The sequence below is a fragment of the Pongo pygmaeus genome, chromosome 21 (genome assembly GCF_028885625.2).
Source record: "Pongo pygmaeus isolate AG05252 chromosome 21, NHGRI_mPonPyg2-v2.0_pri, whole genome shotgun sequence".
Classification (NCBI taxonomy): domain Eukaryota; kingdom Metazoa; phylum Chordata; class Mammalia; order Primates; family Hominidae; genus Pongo; species Pongo pygmaeus.
In genome coordinates, this window is record NC_072394.2 from 40421292 (window position 1) to 40437056 (window position 15765).

Below are 15765 nucleotides of genomic sequence, written 5' to 3' on the forward strand. Positions count from 1 at the left end.
AGAGACGGAGTTTCGCTCTTGTTGTCCAGGCTGGAGTGCAATGGCGCGATCCTGGCTCACCACAACCTCCACCTCCTGAGTTCAAGTGATTCTCCTGCCTCAGCCTCCTGAGTAGCTGGGATTACAGGCATACACCACCACGCCTGGCTAATTTTGTATTTTTAGTAGAGACGGGGTTTCTCCATGTTGGTCAGGCTGGTCTCAAACTCCTGACCTCAGGTGATCCACCCACCTCAGCCTCCCAAAGTGCTGGGATTACAGGCGTGAGCCACCGCACCTGGCCTAAAAGAGATTTATTAGGGAATATACTGATACCAGCAATGTATATCACTTATTTGGATCCTGATCCAAACACACTGGGGAAATTTAGACACTGACAATATCTGACAATATTAAAGGGTCATTGTTAATTTGGTTAGGTGTGATAATGGTATTGTGGTTGTACATTCAAAAAAAGTTTCAATGTAACATCTGGGATTTGCTTCAAAAAAATCCGGGGTGTGGAGAGAGAGGTACGTGGGTGGGGCACAGAGGAAGCAAGCCTGGCCACATGCTGACTGCCAGGGAAGCCGGGTTCATGGGGACATGGGAATTTACACTATTACCCATAGTAAAAAGTTAAAAAAAATTAACCTCCTGCTTAAAAAGTATCCAAAACATTGTTACAAGTGGTTGCCTTTGGAGAGAGAAACCAGATGGCTGGGAAATGGGGAGGGGGAGATTCACTCTTCACTGTTTTCTGTTTTGTACTGCTTAGATTTGAATTTTATACCATGGTTCTATAGTAACCATTCAAGAATATAAACTCATTTTAAAAAACCACCCAATTTAAATAAAAAACTTCAAAGTGAGCTCTTGATCATACTTTTCATCCAAGAAGGGTCTTTATTTCCATTTGTTTCACAAAGATCAGGTTAGGTAAAACAAATTAGTTCCATCTCATTATTTGAAGGGAGGGAGGTGTATGCAGATGGAGGGGAACTGACGTACGTGTGTGTGTGTGTGTGTGTGTGTGTGTGCGTGCGTGTGTGTGTGTGTGGCGCCTGTGAGGGAGCTGGGGCTATAGAGATGGTAGGCTAAGGAGTTAACTGACGTGTGTGTGTGTGTGTGTGTGTGTGTGCGCGCGTGTGTGTGTCTGTGTGTGTGTGGCGCCTGTGAGGGAGCTGGGGCTATAGAGATGGTAGGCTAAGGAGTTAAACCCTTAGAGCCACCAGACAATGTCACTTGAAAACACAAGGTATGAAATATAAATAACAGTCAGCTACTTTCCTTCAATCCATTTCTAAGCAGTTGTGTGATCGATCAATTTATAAATAGATTGGCTGACTAATTCACCTTCTCTGCTGCTGCTGCCACCGCCTATGGCCGGGGTGGGGTCAGCCCAACTTCTGGCTGGCAGTAGGGGAGGGATGGGTGGCCTCTGTGGTGGGGGAGCAGGGTCACTGCAGCTCCTTGAGCAGCTGGAGCACGTTGGTCATGTAGGGGTTCTGCTGCCCGCTGGCCCCGTGCAGCTGCACGGGGTGGAGGCTGGGGTGGGGAGGTGTGAACTGCACGGGGCAGTAAAGCTCGTTCAGGAGGAACCAGGTGGAGTCTGGGTCCACCTTCATCAAGTGGAGGAAGACGCTGTGGAGAGATGGAAAGGAGTGAGTAGAGGGTACAGGGAGGGAAGGTGGGGAATGCTACAGCCCCAACCAGGAGGCTGTTTACCGGGCTATTTGAGAAGAAACTGATAACAATATCAAGCCACTTCAAATAGTAGAAAAAACCCACTTGAGTTCCTAAGACAGGACCAGTAAGATGGTCCCAAAGCCCAACAGAAATACAGGTAACAGTTTCATATCCATTGACATACAGAAACCAGTAATTAGTCTGAGCAGAACAGTATCGACAGCAAACAAGCTCTTGGCAAAGAAAGAGGTTGAGTTCCAGAGTAGAAGGCAGGAGTTTTCACAAAGAAGAAAAATGACAGAGTGTACCCTTTCTTAAAGGCTTCGCTCAGCTCACAGGCCCAGCCCAGGGTTGGGGACAGGCCCAGGGCGGGGCTCCCTGTCCTGCTCGGGGGCCCTGAGCAAGCCTTAATGTTATGGTCCTCCAGCACGCTGCTGAACTGGGCAGTTGGACCCTTCCTGGCCGAGAGCCATGGATACTTGGTGGTGTGAACAGACACTCATGGCTCCTGTGTGAGGAGCCCGTTTCCCCACAGGGATCAGATCCACAGAATATGCCGCCTTTGGCAGGCTGTCAAAGGGTTCCTTTATTATCTTGGGGCAGGACTGGCTGAGCCCTGCTCTGTAACCTTTGGCAGAGCTAGAGCACTGATGTCCTCTGACGCATGACAGGGACAGAGCTCAAGGGCCCTGGGCTACTGGACACCCCACAGCCACCGAGGGTGGTTTTTATCTTCGTCTGAACTTTGGGGTCACAACTCTTGCCTCTTAGCTGCTCAAATACTATTTCTGAAAGATCAGTCACGTGCCCAGGGCCACTGTGTTGGGCAATCTAAGCGTAAACTGCATACATGGTGGCAATTCAGTCTGACTTGGCAATCCCTGGAAGAATGGGGCCCTCCCGCAGTGGGCAGCGCCTCCCAGCCAGTCTGCCCATCTCAGCTCACCATCGCCTGCTCGGAGGCTGGGCTCCCCATGCCATTTTGCCCATACCACTGTGCCCAAGTAAGGCTGCCCCTTACTTTTTTCTTTCAGGACACCTTTCCCAGCACATATTGACCATTGATTGTCTCCCTCACAACATAAGCTCCCCAAGGGCAGGGACGAGGGACCACATCTGTTCTGTAGGTTGCTGTATCTCAGCCACCTGGAATGGCATGTGGTCAGCATCCAGTTAATATTGACTGAACAGGTTCTCATTTCTCTTTTTTCTTTTTTTCCCCTGCAATGTGTCCATGTAACAACGAACGAGTTCTCATTTTAATGAGGACGTGGTGAGTTACTACATTGCACATGAATGACTTTAGATGACAACCCTCTCTAGAATACTTAAATTCTATGAAAGGATCTGAAGGAGGGGTTAAACTCTCACCACCAAGGAAGGAACAAGGAAGATTATTAACAGGATTCAAATTATCAGAGGCATCACTAGCTATGTGGCTTTGGGAAATTATTCAACTTGTCCCGTTTCAGTTTCTCCATTTCAAAAATGGGGGATGTACTTCACTCAGGGTTTTGCTGAGGTTTAAAGCACAGATCAAGCCCTACACAGTCTAGCACACGTGATCCCTATTTACCAATTAACAGTACGCAGTATCTGTTTGATAAATCACATTTTATTATTGGCCATTATTCTAAGGAGCCTCTTGCATACTGCTGGGCATTAAATAGGAACTTCAACGCCTGCTAAGTGGGAGTAAATTCTGGGTTTTAATTTCACTAATATGAAAGACCTGCACCCTCAGGGGATTTGGGTCTTACTGTGAAGCCAGTCTTGATATCATCCTTAGGTGTAATGGATATACACTAAGGAGGTCAGGGAGGCAGTTGGGGAGTGGGGAGGGTGGAAAAGGGCACTGAATTTTTTTTTTTTTTTTTTGAGACAGAGTCTCACTCTGTTGCCCAGGCTGGAGTGCAATGGCGCGATCTCAGCTCACTGCAACCTTCACCTTCTGGGTTCAAGCGATCCTCCTGCCTCAACCTCCTGAGTAGCTGGGATTAGAGGCATCCCTCATCATGCCCGGCTAATTTTTGTATTTGTAGTACAGATGGGGTTTCACCATGTTGGCCAGGCTGGTCTTGAACTCCTGACCTCAGGTGATCCCTCCTCGGCCTCCCAAAGTATAGGATTACAGGCGTGAGCACCGGGCCCGGCCTACTGAATTTTTTCCTGGCCTGTTCTGTGCCCAAACAATTTAGTTTTCTTTGCTTAGGATAATCTTGTGTTTATAACCTCCACAGTGGTTGTTGGAGAAGTGATTAGAATATTCTAACTCATCGTTTCCACTTCACCGCAGAAAGGAGATGAGGCCTGTGTGGGAGACAATTTTTGTTTAAAAATAAAAATATATTTGATAATTAGAGTGGCAAGGGAAATTATGAAAAAACGCACCAAAAGCGGGGAGCAGATTTCTATTTACACGTGACACAGTTGACAGTTTTCCCTGGTGCCAAAGACTGTTAGAATGCAAATGGTTTCATTTGATTTTTTTCCCCTTTCAAGAGCTGGAACAATTTCTCAAGCTACAGCATGGTGCTCTCCCAGCTTCAAGGAATATTTTTATCTGGGCAACACCCAGCAAAGCGGTGCCACGGCCCAGTTCAGTCATAGCTGCGCTCTGACTTACACAGCATGAAAATGCTGCAATGTTCATTTTCTGAGCTCTTTTTAACATGCTAAATATGAATGTTGTATTCGTTGGCAGGAAAGGAAAAGAAAATAAGCCACTCTTTTTGCCCTGCAAGATATCCACATAAAATATTAACAGAAAAGCAAAGGAAAAACATGCGCAAAGTTCACCTTCTTTTATTAAGCAAGAGCCAAACTCTTGGAAGGACTGTTTTGGGTCTCATTTCTTTGCTCTTAAAGGGGCAGATGCCCCAGAACGGCAGGAATGCATGTTCCTTCTCCCACCTCTGTGGCTTGGAGCAAGTTATTTTGCCTCATGAACCTGTTTCCTCTTTCTCCAAAGATGATCACACCCGGCCCACTCTCCTCCCAGGTTTGTTCTGGGGCTCTGAGGAGGGGAGGTGCAGGACAACACTCTGAAGTATATGATGAAAACAGTATTCCTTCTTTTCTTTCAGAAAGAGAGAAAGACAGAGAGTCTGAGGCATAATTATCACTACCAATCTTAGCAGCACTGCCATGCCACGGATAATTTTCAGATACCCTGAAAAGGGCAAAACATTTGTCTTTTGTTTCACTCATAATTTTCTCCATACTGACTTGGCGGGGGTGTCCCAGTTCTCAGCCAATGGTGTTCTAATTTCACCCATTATTTTCAGGAAGAAACAAATGCAATATACTTTGTCCTCTGCATGCCTGAGGTGGGGAGCAAATACCGTGCCATGCAACCAGATGGCTGGCAGGCGTAGCTGTGCTCTCACTCCTTGAGAGGCATGCGGCCTGCTGAACTCTAAACACGACAAATTTCGAACCGCACCCTTGTTGGCTTTAAGCCCCTGGGAGCTAAGCCTGAGGCCCAGGAGGTCTGATCTGAGTGCTTAGCGCCAGGCTTTGTTCCAAACTCTGGTGTCGCTTTGTCCTGGGGCCAGTTCCTGCCCAGCCTTAGCTGGGAAGAGGGACTCCCAGGGAGTGAACAGCTAAAAGCCAAAGTTGTTGAAAACTCTTTTTGCATAAGCCAAAGCCAGAAGACAAAGACAGGACCTCTGCTTTGAAGTGACTGGGGTAACTGCCTGGAAAATGTTCCCACTACATATTGCGATGCGCAGGGATGGCTGTTGAACACGCCAAATGGCCAGTTCCATCTTTTTTCAAACCCAAAGAGAAACACTTTTTAAAAAATATATGTACACCATTTAACTCCTGAACAAAAATTTCTTTCCCCTCCCCCCAGGCCAAAATCAGTGGCTCCAGAGAGCACAGTTATCAAGAGATTATCTGGTCCCCAGAGTATCGGGAGGCACTCAGCTGTGCCGCATGCCTCCGAGTGTCCTGAGGCAAGTGATTATCTCTCAATAACCTGTAGGGCCGTGTAGCTTAAATGATAACTTGACTTTAAAAAATTTAGAACTCGCTGTTAGGCAGTTTCTAAGCAACCTGTTTCCATGGCAAAGAAGCCTGGTGTTTATACTGATTTTTCACTTAAAATGCGGTTTTATTGAATTTCACTCCATGCAGGCAGCCATTTGCCTGCACTTCAGCCCTATCTACAACTGACGGCTATCAGTAAGTACCTAATAAACTCCAGATGCCAAACCAGAAGCGGCTCCTTCCTTCGTGATCAATATGGGGGTGCTCCTAGTGAGCAAGCTGGGGGCGAGGAGGTGGGAATGGGGAGGGAGGAAACGTGCTCCCGGAATCTGGTCAGCTGGGTTTAAGTCTTGTCTCTTCGTGGTTCATCAAACATTTACTAGAGTCTGGTCCAGCCCAGGCACTAATTGAGGTGCTTGAGGCACAAACAGAGAGGGACAAAAAAGGCTCTGCCCTCAGGGCTCCCTGTCTGCTGGGGTAGACTAAGGGATCACAGAGGCCCATGGCACACCGTGGCAAGGGCCATCCTAGAAGTGATGTGCGGGTGGCACCAGGCATGGCTTCCTGAGGAGAGGCACGGCAAGTTGCTTCTCCGTAAAGAGCGAGTGGACCAGACCAGTTCTAAGATCCCTGGTAGCTCCAACAGACCACGAGAGTTTTCAATCATGGGCAATGGATCATTACCCACCCCCACCCTCCCAATATGGCAAAACCAAAAAGAACCCCCTCTGCTCTGCTGCAGGAGCGAATATTACAGAATATGTTCTCACCATCTCTGTCTAGACAACATGTGCTCAAAGGGAGATCTAGAAAACCGCCAGCCAACGAAGGCCCAGTGAAGCTAAATAAACTGTAACTGAAATGCGGGGCTTCCAGCTCTCCTGGGTGACAGGCTATTCTTCCTCTGTCAATTACTTGCTTGAGGGATCTGCTATTCTCTTTCTCTTTCTGGATTTATAAAATGCTCTCATGAGCCATCAGGGTAAATGCCAGTGGTAAAGAACATGTGGCTTTGTGATCTGTTTGTTTGCTTACTTATTTGGGGCTTCTAAAGAAGTTACTCAGAAATGTCTCCTTAGGAACACAATACAGGCTCTCTCTATGTGGGCACAGTTAAATGCAGTGGGAAAGTAAGCTCACTTGTGGGAAAGCAGGCATACCCACTAAGTTATTTTGGTGTTCCCGTTGTTCCCTCTCTGGCAGCACATCCTCCACACTCTCCTCCTCTCTGGCCATCTCTTCTCCCATCACTCTGTGCATGCTGATGCTGCAAAGGAGGCTGTGTGTTTCCTTTTAAACAAATGGATGCTCAGGGTGTCGATGCGTCCTAGCCAGCAAGCAGTGGGGCTATGTTTCTGTACTTGGTAATTTACTCTAATGGGTCTCGGTTCATTGGTTAACCAGTATTTCAAGCCTGTCCTTTCTTGCTATTCAATTTAGCTATCTTCCCCCGCACGGAGGTCGTTTTTTGTTTCTAAATGTTGGAAATGGAGGATTATGACTTGAAGCAACGATTTACTCTCCAAATAAATACTACCAATTACCTTTGCAGCTATACATGCTCGTTAGACTTAACTATGTTTACCTGTTCAAAACCATTCATCTATCGATCTAACGCCAACATGCATACTCAGAGACCCATATCAAAAATATTTAAATGCAACAAGGGCAGGACTTAAAACCATAAACACCAGTAGAAGCAAATGATGCTAACCATACCCCTGAAGTGCCACAAGATAAAGTATAATAAATGCAGAGGAATGATTCCATTGCTTTGTGCATATTTAAAAGGATATGGTGCTGAGAGGTCCAATCTGCTATAGACAATCCAAAAATAAGCCAGAATCTAGGAGGGTTTAAATCCCACTGGGGCGAGATTTAAAAGCAGCCCTTTCCATCTGGCCAGTTCTCCTGCCTCCAGGAACCCTGCAAGCCTAGATCCCACGACAGTGTGTTGGGCACAGATTTCAAAGTGGCATTCTGTGCTGAGCACTATGAGGGCTGACTTGGACCTTTCCTCCAGCTGGCTGCACTCTCGGGCCACACTGTTTCCCACCCCTCCCTGGAAGGTATGTACCCTTGAAGATAAAGACATCTTCATAGCAGCCTAGGTAGGCTTGCCCACCTCCTGCCTGAACTGTTTTCCTGTAACCTGTGCTTTGGCACTAAGCCAGCAGCCTCCACTCACAGATGCCTTCAGAAACAGCTCTAGGAAATGTACTTCTGTATTTACTGCAAGGACGTTGAGGATATTAGTCACAACAGTACCCAGTGTTCTTTTAAGATGACCCACAGAGAAATTTTCCTCAAGCATCAGTAATAAGGAAAGCTATGCTTCTTTCTGAAAAGCTTTCTTTCCTTTTCTTTTTAAAAACTCTTATTCAGGTACTTCCTGTACCATTTTCCTCTTTGCCGTCTGTCAGGAAGCACAGAGCCACTCTGAAAGCTCCTCTCTAGCAAGGGTGCAGGGCTCTAACTGTATGTCTATATTAACCTCAACTTGGTCTCATCTTGTTTTTGCTGTTATTTTTCCGTTTAAAAAATTTCTTCACTTCCTTTTTTCTTTGTTGCAAACAATTCATAAGATGTTCCAAGTCATTTTTGGAATAAGAAGAAATTTAAATAATGATGAACAACTATTTAGTGACTTTTACTCTGTGGTGTTATTTTGTGCTACCTGACTTTACTGAATCCTCGTCGTCATTGTAGTAGGTGAAATAAGCAAAATAATATATATGCTTTTATCGGTCTTATAGATGAGAAAACAGAGACTTTGAGAAGTGAATTAATTTGCCAAGGTTATCTTGCTATTGAACAACAATGTGAGGCCTTGGTAGTTATCTTTGAAAATCTTCAACTCTCAACACAGCACTTGGCTCATCATAAGAGACCCAATAAAAATCTTTTAAAATACATATATACAATAAGACAAATAGAGATCATCTCCCTGGCTACTTTATTTACTCAGTACTGAGACAACATTGACTTCCATGCCTCTGAGGTGTTTGAGAGGGATGACAGAGCCTGCAGAGTGAGGAAATGACTACCCTGTGGTCGACCACAGCCTCTGACGACCAAAATCCACTTTGTGCAGGCGGTGCTGCGACCAGGCTCGATCTGTCATCGAGAGCATTCTGCTCCCAACCTGGCACGGCACACACTGTACACACACCCCACGCTTGGCTTTCCTACCGGGTGGTAAGATGGTTGACCCTGGCAGGTTATCAGTGACATGACAACACCAAGGAAGTAGGGACAGAATTGGCAGCATTGAATTTAAGTAGATTTAAGTAGCCCAGAGGTCCCTGCCTTCAGTTCTGAAACCCAGCAACCCACTTGGTTTGTAATCTGCCTGCCAGATGTCTCTTATCTTTGACACCATGAAATCAGGCCTATATATGCACAGTGAACAGCTTCAGATCTGAGTGTATTTTTAGAACAATGGGACTCAAAAAGAAAAGCAGCAATGCCTGTCAAAAGATGGATAATAGGAAAGCTAACTACTTGGGTTTGGATTTGTCAACTACTAATCAAGTGTCAAAAGGAAAAAATATTAGGTGTGTCCTCATTTCCATGCTGGGTGCAATCCAAGGGGGAACAGCTTTGCAGTCCAAGCTCAACCAAACTGCCCACACCATTTAAGGGGATGAGCTACTAATTTCAAGCTCAGCTGAACTAATGGATCACCTCTGTGGCTCCTCATCCGTTCAAATATAATAGGCTCATGTGTGGGTAAAGAGAGGAGTTGGGGCTCTGACAGGGATGAAATGAATGAGCCTGTGCCAGTCTGTGTTCGTCCAGGGTTTGAAGGCACCAGCTGGTTCTTTGATGGGATGGGATCCTACTGCTAGAAAGAGAGCAGGGAAGTCAGTCAGTAAATGAACCTTCAAACCTGGTCCTGACTTCTGCAAACAGTGGTGGCACAATTAACATGAAAAAGATCCTTTCGAGGTGAAATCCCCAGTTCAGATTTTAGTAAAGATGAAGCAGGCTTACAACTAGAAATTCTGTGGCCAGTGTCTATGTGTCTGTGTAACATACACATCATGTATAACATATTTGGGAAATTTACATACAATGTACCCCACAAAGGTGTGTACACAGATGTAAATATACCTTCAGAACATAAGCAGAGGGTAGAGGCCCCTATCTTGTTCCCTCTAATTCCAGTCCCTAGAACAGTACCTGGAGACTCCTTGAATATACTAATGTGATTCATCCACAAGGACCCTATGAGAATGGGGTTTTCATCACCCCCAGTTTACAGAGGAAGAAAATGAAATGAAGCTAAATCATTTGCTCAAGGTCACATGGCCAGTAAGATCTGAACCTCGGTTTGTCCAAAGCAAGACTGCTACTTTTTCTCTCACACACAATGGCGAGGCAGAGGGAGCTGGAATGGCAACCTCCCCAGCGCCCCATCAGGGGCTACAGCAATAACAGCATCCAGGACTTGTGTGGCCAGAAGGTACACCAGCTGGTCACCACCTGCTGGCACCCTGCATCCCTATCTGGGCTCTGGGGTTAGCAGGTGGGGGTAGGACTGGGAGTGGAGGCCAAGCATCCTAAAAGCTTTATTTTTCTATTATGAGACTTGTTGGGCACTGACTTCATCTTTTTCTTTTTTTTTTTTTTTGTTTTTTAAACAGGGTCTCACTCTGTTGCCCAGGCTGGAGTGCAGTGGTGTGATCACGGCTCACTATGGCCTTAACCTTCCAAGGCTCCGGTGATCCTCCTGCCCCAGCTTCCCAAGTAGCTGGGACAACAGGTGCACACCACCACGCCTGGCTAATTTTTATATGTTCAGTAGAGACAGGGTTTCGCCATGTTGCCCAGGCTGGCCTGGAGCTCCTGAGCCCAAGTGATTCTCCCACCTCAGCTTCCCAAAGTGCTGGGATTACAAGCGTGAGCCACAGCACATGGCCTGACTTCATCTTTTCAAAAATAGGTATTGTCTAGTTTTGTTTCCTTTTAGCCCAGGGTAAAAGGCTCATTGGATGATATAAAACCTCACTGCAAAAGCCAGGGAGTCTCAGAGTCTGCTAAGAGACTGGCCCAAGGAGTATGGTTTTAATGGAGTTCAACTAGGCTAAGTACATGTATGGACTTGAACGACAAACAGAAATTTGGGGTGTATGCTCTCTTTTCAAATTCGTTTCATGTACAGGAGGGAAAAGCTACATGGACAGAAAGGCACAGAACTGTGAAGGCCCAGGGCATGCCAGGAGACATCTTGGAGACTGAGAATTTCAATCAGCAAAGTTTGCCACTGCAGTCGGCTGAGATGGGGGTGTGGCTGATCTGACCTGTTGTCTGTAATCCAATGCCTACCCTCAGGGACACTGTCTTATTTTTAGCTCCTGGTATGCTAAGCCCTCCTCCCACACCACAAATATGATTTGCACATTTGTTATCCATTGAAGTTACTTAACTAGAGGGACTTTGGGAGAGCTGGCTTTTTTTTTTTTTTTTTTTTTTTTTGCATTGCCAGTTAACAGTGACACCTGGTGGTAACACACAGCAAGGTCACACCCTGCCCCCACCTTCCTCTGCCCCTCCCCATGCCTCCCCTAGTTGGAAGATTTATGCCCCCTCCATACAAGGCACATTTGCTAGATAAAAGCATTACACTGGAATGGCACCTCCGTTCTTAGCATTTACAACCTCAGTTATATCAACCACCCCCTGATCAATTTCCATTTCTAGAGTTTACAGCCTGGATGTAAAAGCCCGCCACAAAGGCTATATTTAATATGACAAATTAAAAAAGCAAACACTGGTTTGGTCATTCTTTGGAGCCAGGAAAAGCAAATGGGAGCAAGGAAAAACCCAAGCATGATGCACATAAAGATGAACTCTCATGGGGCTGCTAAGTCTCCCTCCACCTCACCTCCATGAAGGCACCCCTTGGAGGTCCTAAGCCCACCTGCCAGAGGGGCCCACAGACATGGCTGCTCTACAGGGCTGGTGCACATCCCTCTCCTTCCAGAAGGCAGGAGGCATCGGAGCAGCCTCCTGCCCTGAGAGGCTCCTTCACCAGCCCTCTGGCAGACAGGAGAGCCACTTCCAAAGCAAGCTGGTCATCTGCCTAGGGTCGGAAACTCACTACCTCTGGCTTTTCTGAATACTAAGCCAAGGTTCCCGCTTGGGCCCTTGCAAAGAACACAGCTTTCTCTTCTCCCATGAGGGTAAGCGTCTGTAAGTGTGTCACTCTGACTGCAGTATGAAGAATACCTAGAGGGGCAGGAGTGGAAGTGGGACCGGTGGTGAGGTCTGTCGTTCTGGTGGGAGATGATGGTGGCCTGGCCTGGCCTAGTGGCTTGGAGGTGTCGTTTTGAGAGCAATTTTCCAAGTGAGGTAGGCGGGCTTTACTTTTGGTCATGGATGTAGGGTGTGAGGGAAAGAGAAGAATTAAGAACAAAGGGATGGACGGCAGGGCCATGTGCTGAGATGGGGACGCCACCTCATGCACGGGACTTGGTTCCTCAGTACTAGTAGGTATGACAGACTGCACTCTGTCACCTAGGCTGGAGTGCAGTGGTGTGGTCTTGGCTCACTGCAACATCCGCCTCCCAGGTTCAAGTGATGCTCCTGCCTCAGCTTCCCGAGTAGCTGGAATTACAGGTTCCCGCCATCATGCCCTGCTAACTTTTTGTATTTTTAGTAGAGACAGGGTTTCATCATGTTGGCCAGGCTGGTCTTGAACTCCTGACCTCGTGATCTGCCTGCCTCAGACTCCCAAAGCGCTGGGATAACAGGCGTGAGCCAACCACAGCACCCAGCCGCCAGGTATGACTTTTCAATACTAAGTGGCCGACCCACCCACCCCTCTCCATGTGGTAATGAGGCTCACAGAGACCAGGTTTCCTATTGTCTCAGGCTTCTTTTCCCACTTAGAGAGCTTATTAATTTCAGCATCAAGATGCCAAGTCAGCTCTTGATCAGATTTTTTTTCCCAACTTCAAGATAAGTTTGCAAGTGACATGTGTGAAGCAATCCACCTAGCTCTTCGTCCCCCTCCCTGCCCATCAGGAAGGAGGCCATCTGACTCAACCCTTGAACGGAATGTGCTGGAGCAAACAAAGGGAGCTGTGGTCAAGTGGTGGGGCTGCGTGTTCCTCCACCTGAGGCTCCCTGAACACCAGCTCAAGATTCAGCAAGGTCCAATTCCGGGTTTAATTGCTTTCAGCAGCAAAAAGAGAATTAGAAATGAAAAGATAATGAATTGAGAATATTAGCTTATTTGATGGTTCTAAACTTGAAGGATGGGATGGGGTGGGTGTAGGAAAAATAGAATGGAATGGGGAATGTGAAAATCAGACCTTTAACTCCTGGTTGTAATAGGCATCTAAAAGGATTTACTTCAAGATAAACTCATTATGTTCTTGAGTTGCACTTTAAATGACAGCACAATCAGCTCCAGGGGCACCGCCCAGGGAGGACTATTTTCACCCTAAATTGATTCTGTACGGAATAAAAATGCCTGGGGACAGAAGCTGGTTAGGATGCGCCCCTGTGCTCACGAAACTATGACTGATTCTGGGACTAAGGGATGTGACGGGAAAGGGACAGGAAGAAAAAAGAAAACGGGAAATCAAGAGCAAAAAACAGCAAAGGACAATAAATCAATTCAAGAAGATATTACCATCACTCCCAGAGAGTGCAAGGTTTCTGAGGAGCAAGCTGGCTCTCCTCACTGCACAGTCCGAGCAGCCTTTCCGCCCCTCAGGAAATGAGTTGACTCCTAACTCCCACCCCACTGAAGAGGATCAGAGATGTGCCTCTAGAAGCTAGGAAGAAGCAGGGATTCCATTGCAGGCGTGAAGCTGGTGAGGCTGAAGGAGCTGCAGGGCTCAGAGCGGCACAGAGTGCCAGGCCCAGCTTTCGCTCCAGCAGCAGACCTATTCTGGGATGGCAGTTACAGGATGCAGGCTGCTCCCACCTGGAAGGAAAGCTTGGAGAAGAGGGGCGGAGTAGATTTTGGGTCTCATGTCTGGGGAATGCTGTTGTGCTCAGAGTTTCAGCTCTTAGTCCTAAAGTAACCAGCAACAGCTTCTTCTCCTAGAGGTGATACAGCTTTTCTCAAATAAGCATGGTCAAACTCAGAAATTGGAATCATCTAGTTTCAGAATCAGAAAAGGCCCTTTAAGCCATTAGTCTGGCAGCTCTTAATGTTCTTCAGGTCACAGATTCCTATTAGAACCCATGAATGGTTCCTATTAGAAAAAAGGCACATGTACACCTGCCTGCACACAAACAATTTTGCTTGGCACTTGTGAGGGTTCATGGCACCGATGCCCATCTAAGACCTGCCGTGGAGTCGACGTATGCCATATCAGGAACCCAGCACTTTCACTTTGCTGTTGAAGAAGCCAAGGCATGAAGAAGTGCCAGGCACCTGGTCTCCAGGCCTAGAAGCAGATTCCCCTCCAACCAGGCGGGTGCTGAGTCCTCTCTAGCACACCGTCTTTCTGCTTCTTGACCCTCTGGAATTGTTGCTGACTTTGCAGCAGAGGAAAAGGTTACTGGCAAAGAGAAACACATCTAGTAAAAATACCATCTCTAGTGCTGGCACAGTTAAAGAAATTATCTTAACCTGGCAGGGAGAGAGAGAAAAGAGCAGAGATGCCTCAACTCTGCTTGCCATTAGCAAATCATCTGTAATTTAGAACAAATGTAAAGGGATGAGGGTGATCAGGCAGACATACCTCCTGGCAGCCTCTTGCAATTTCATGGGCTGTTTGGCACTGAGGTAAATCAAGCAGGCATCAGCCACTTTATTCAGGTCACCCTCACCTGCAGTAAAGAAAAACAAAACAAGCATCAGCCCTCACACTTCATTTGGGACAAGCAGTGACCAACTGTGTCTGGAGAAACTGCAACAGCTAGGCAAGATGCCCTGGGCTCTCTACTCCATCCCGCCAAAGAACACATCAAGATAAATGGACAAATGAGGCCAAAATAAGACGGAAGGAGGTACACAGAGGAGAGGGGAGGGGGGCACGACTGAGCAAAGGGCATGATGGCAGGGGTGAGACAGATGGTAAGCATGTGTGTTCAGGTGGAACTGCCTGGTACCCACCTAGGTCCAGTCTCTCACAGAGGGGGCCCAGGCCCTGTAAGACAGCCAGCTGCAACTTGAAGGCCAGCGTGTGCGAGTAAACTGGTCCAGCCCTGGCACTGATGGGGGCCTGGGTGACTAGGGAGCCAGCCAGCTTTGGCAGGACATCTTTGCAGAACCGGCTGCGTAGAAAGTCACCACACTTGCTTCCCAGGGTACGTAAAACCTGCAGAAACAGCCCCCAACCTGGTGAGTGAACATCGCCAAGGCAGCAAAAGAGCTAAAGAACGCTTGGTAATTCGATTTCATCTAGGTCTCTGCTTGGAAAAAAAAAACAAACTAGAATTACTGCTGTTAATTCCTTGCCCATGGTTTGTGATTCTGACAGTTATGAATTTGGAGGTCTCTGCTCCCAAGGCATGGCTGCTTCTACCCATAAATACAGATTACATGGGGAATAATTCAAAGGAATCTTGGGTTGGATGAATAATATGATTAATATCTTGATTTCCCTCCCATTTTTGTTAAAAAAAAAAAAAAGAGAAGAGCTTAAAGCAGTTCACATAGATCATTTCTTGAACCTTCCTAACATCCCTTGAGAAAATACGTAGGCTTTCAACTGTAGCTAGCTGAGCAAACACAAACACTATGGCCCAGCTGCTGCCACATGCAGGCATCAGGAGGTTAGTGACTGGGCCGAGGTCCCTGGGCTGAACCAAGGCAGGGTCCCTGAAGTTGCAGCCGACTCGGTGTTCCTTCTGTTCAGCTGCACAATCTCTTATGCACATCACCCTCATTCTATCTTTCAGAACAGGAAGTTTCTTTGCATGTCTTGTTTTAAACTTTCTCTAGCAGAACATATTGAAATGTTTTGCCCTGCTGCACAAGACTGAGTATACAGAATAACAGGAATTTCTTTAAAAATTGGTAAGCAAGTCATAACCAGCACAGTGTTTGCTGATTTTGCAGAGAACAAGGCTCTCATTTTAGCTCCCTCAGCTGAATGGCACAGCTTCTATAGACCTCAGTGTCATCATCGT

General features: G+C 46.8%; 1 protein-coding gene across 3 annotated transcripts in view; it reads right to left on the minus strand.

Moving 5' to 3' along the window:
* Positions 1-862: 862 nt before the first annotated feature.
* TTI1 (TELO2 interacting protein 1) overlaps positions 863-15765 on the minus strand; it is a 50874-nt gene continuing 35971 nt past the window's right edge. For all 3 annotated transcript variants that reach the window (XM_054467812.2, XM_063659051.1, XM_054467811.2), the window contains 3 exons: positions 14747-14951; positions 14373-14460; positions 863-1623 (listed from right to left, as the gene is read on the minus strand). In XM_054467812.2, the coding sequence (XP_054323787.1) occupies positions 1440-1623; positions 14373-14460; positions 14747-14951 (477 nt within the window). In that variant the 3' untranslated portion in view covers positions 863-1439. The remainder of the gene's footprint in view (positions 1624-14372; positions 14461-14746; positions 14952-15765) is intronic.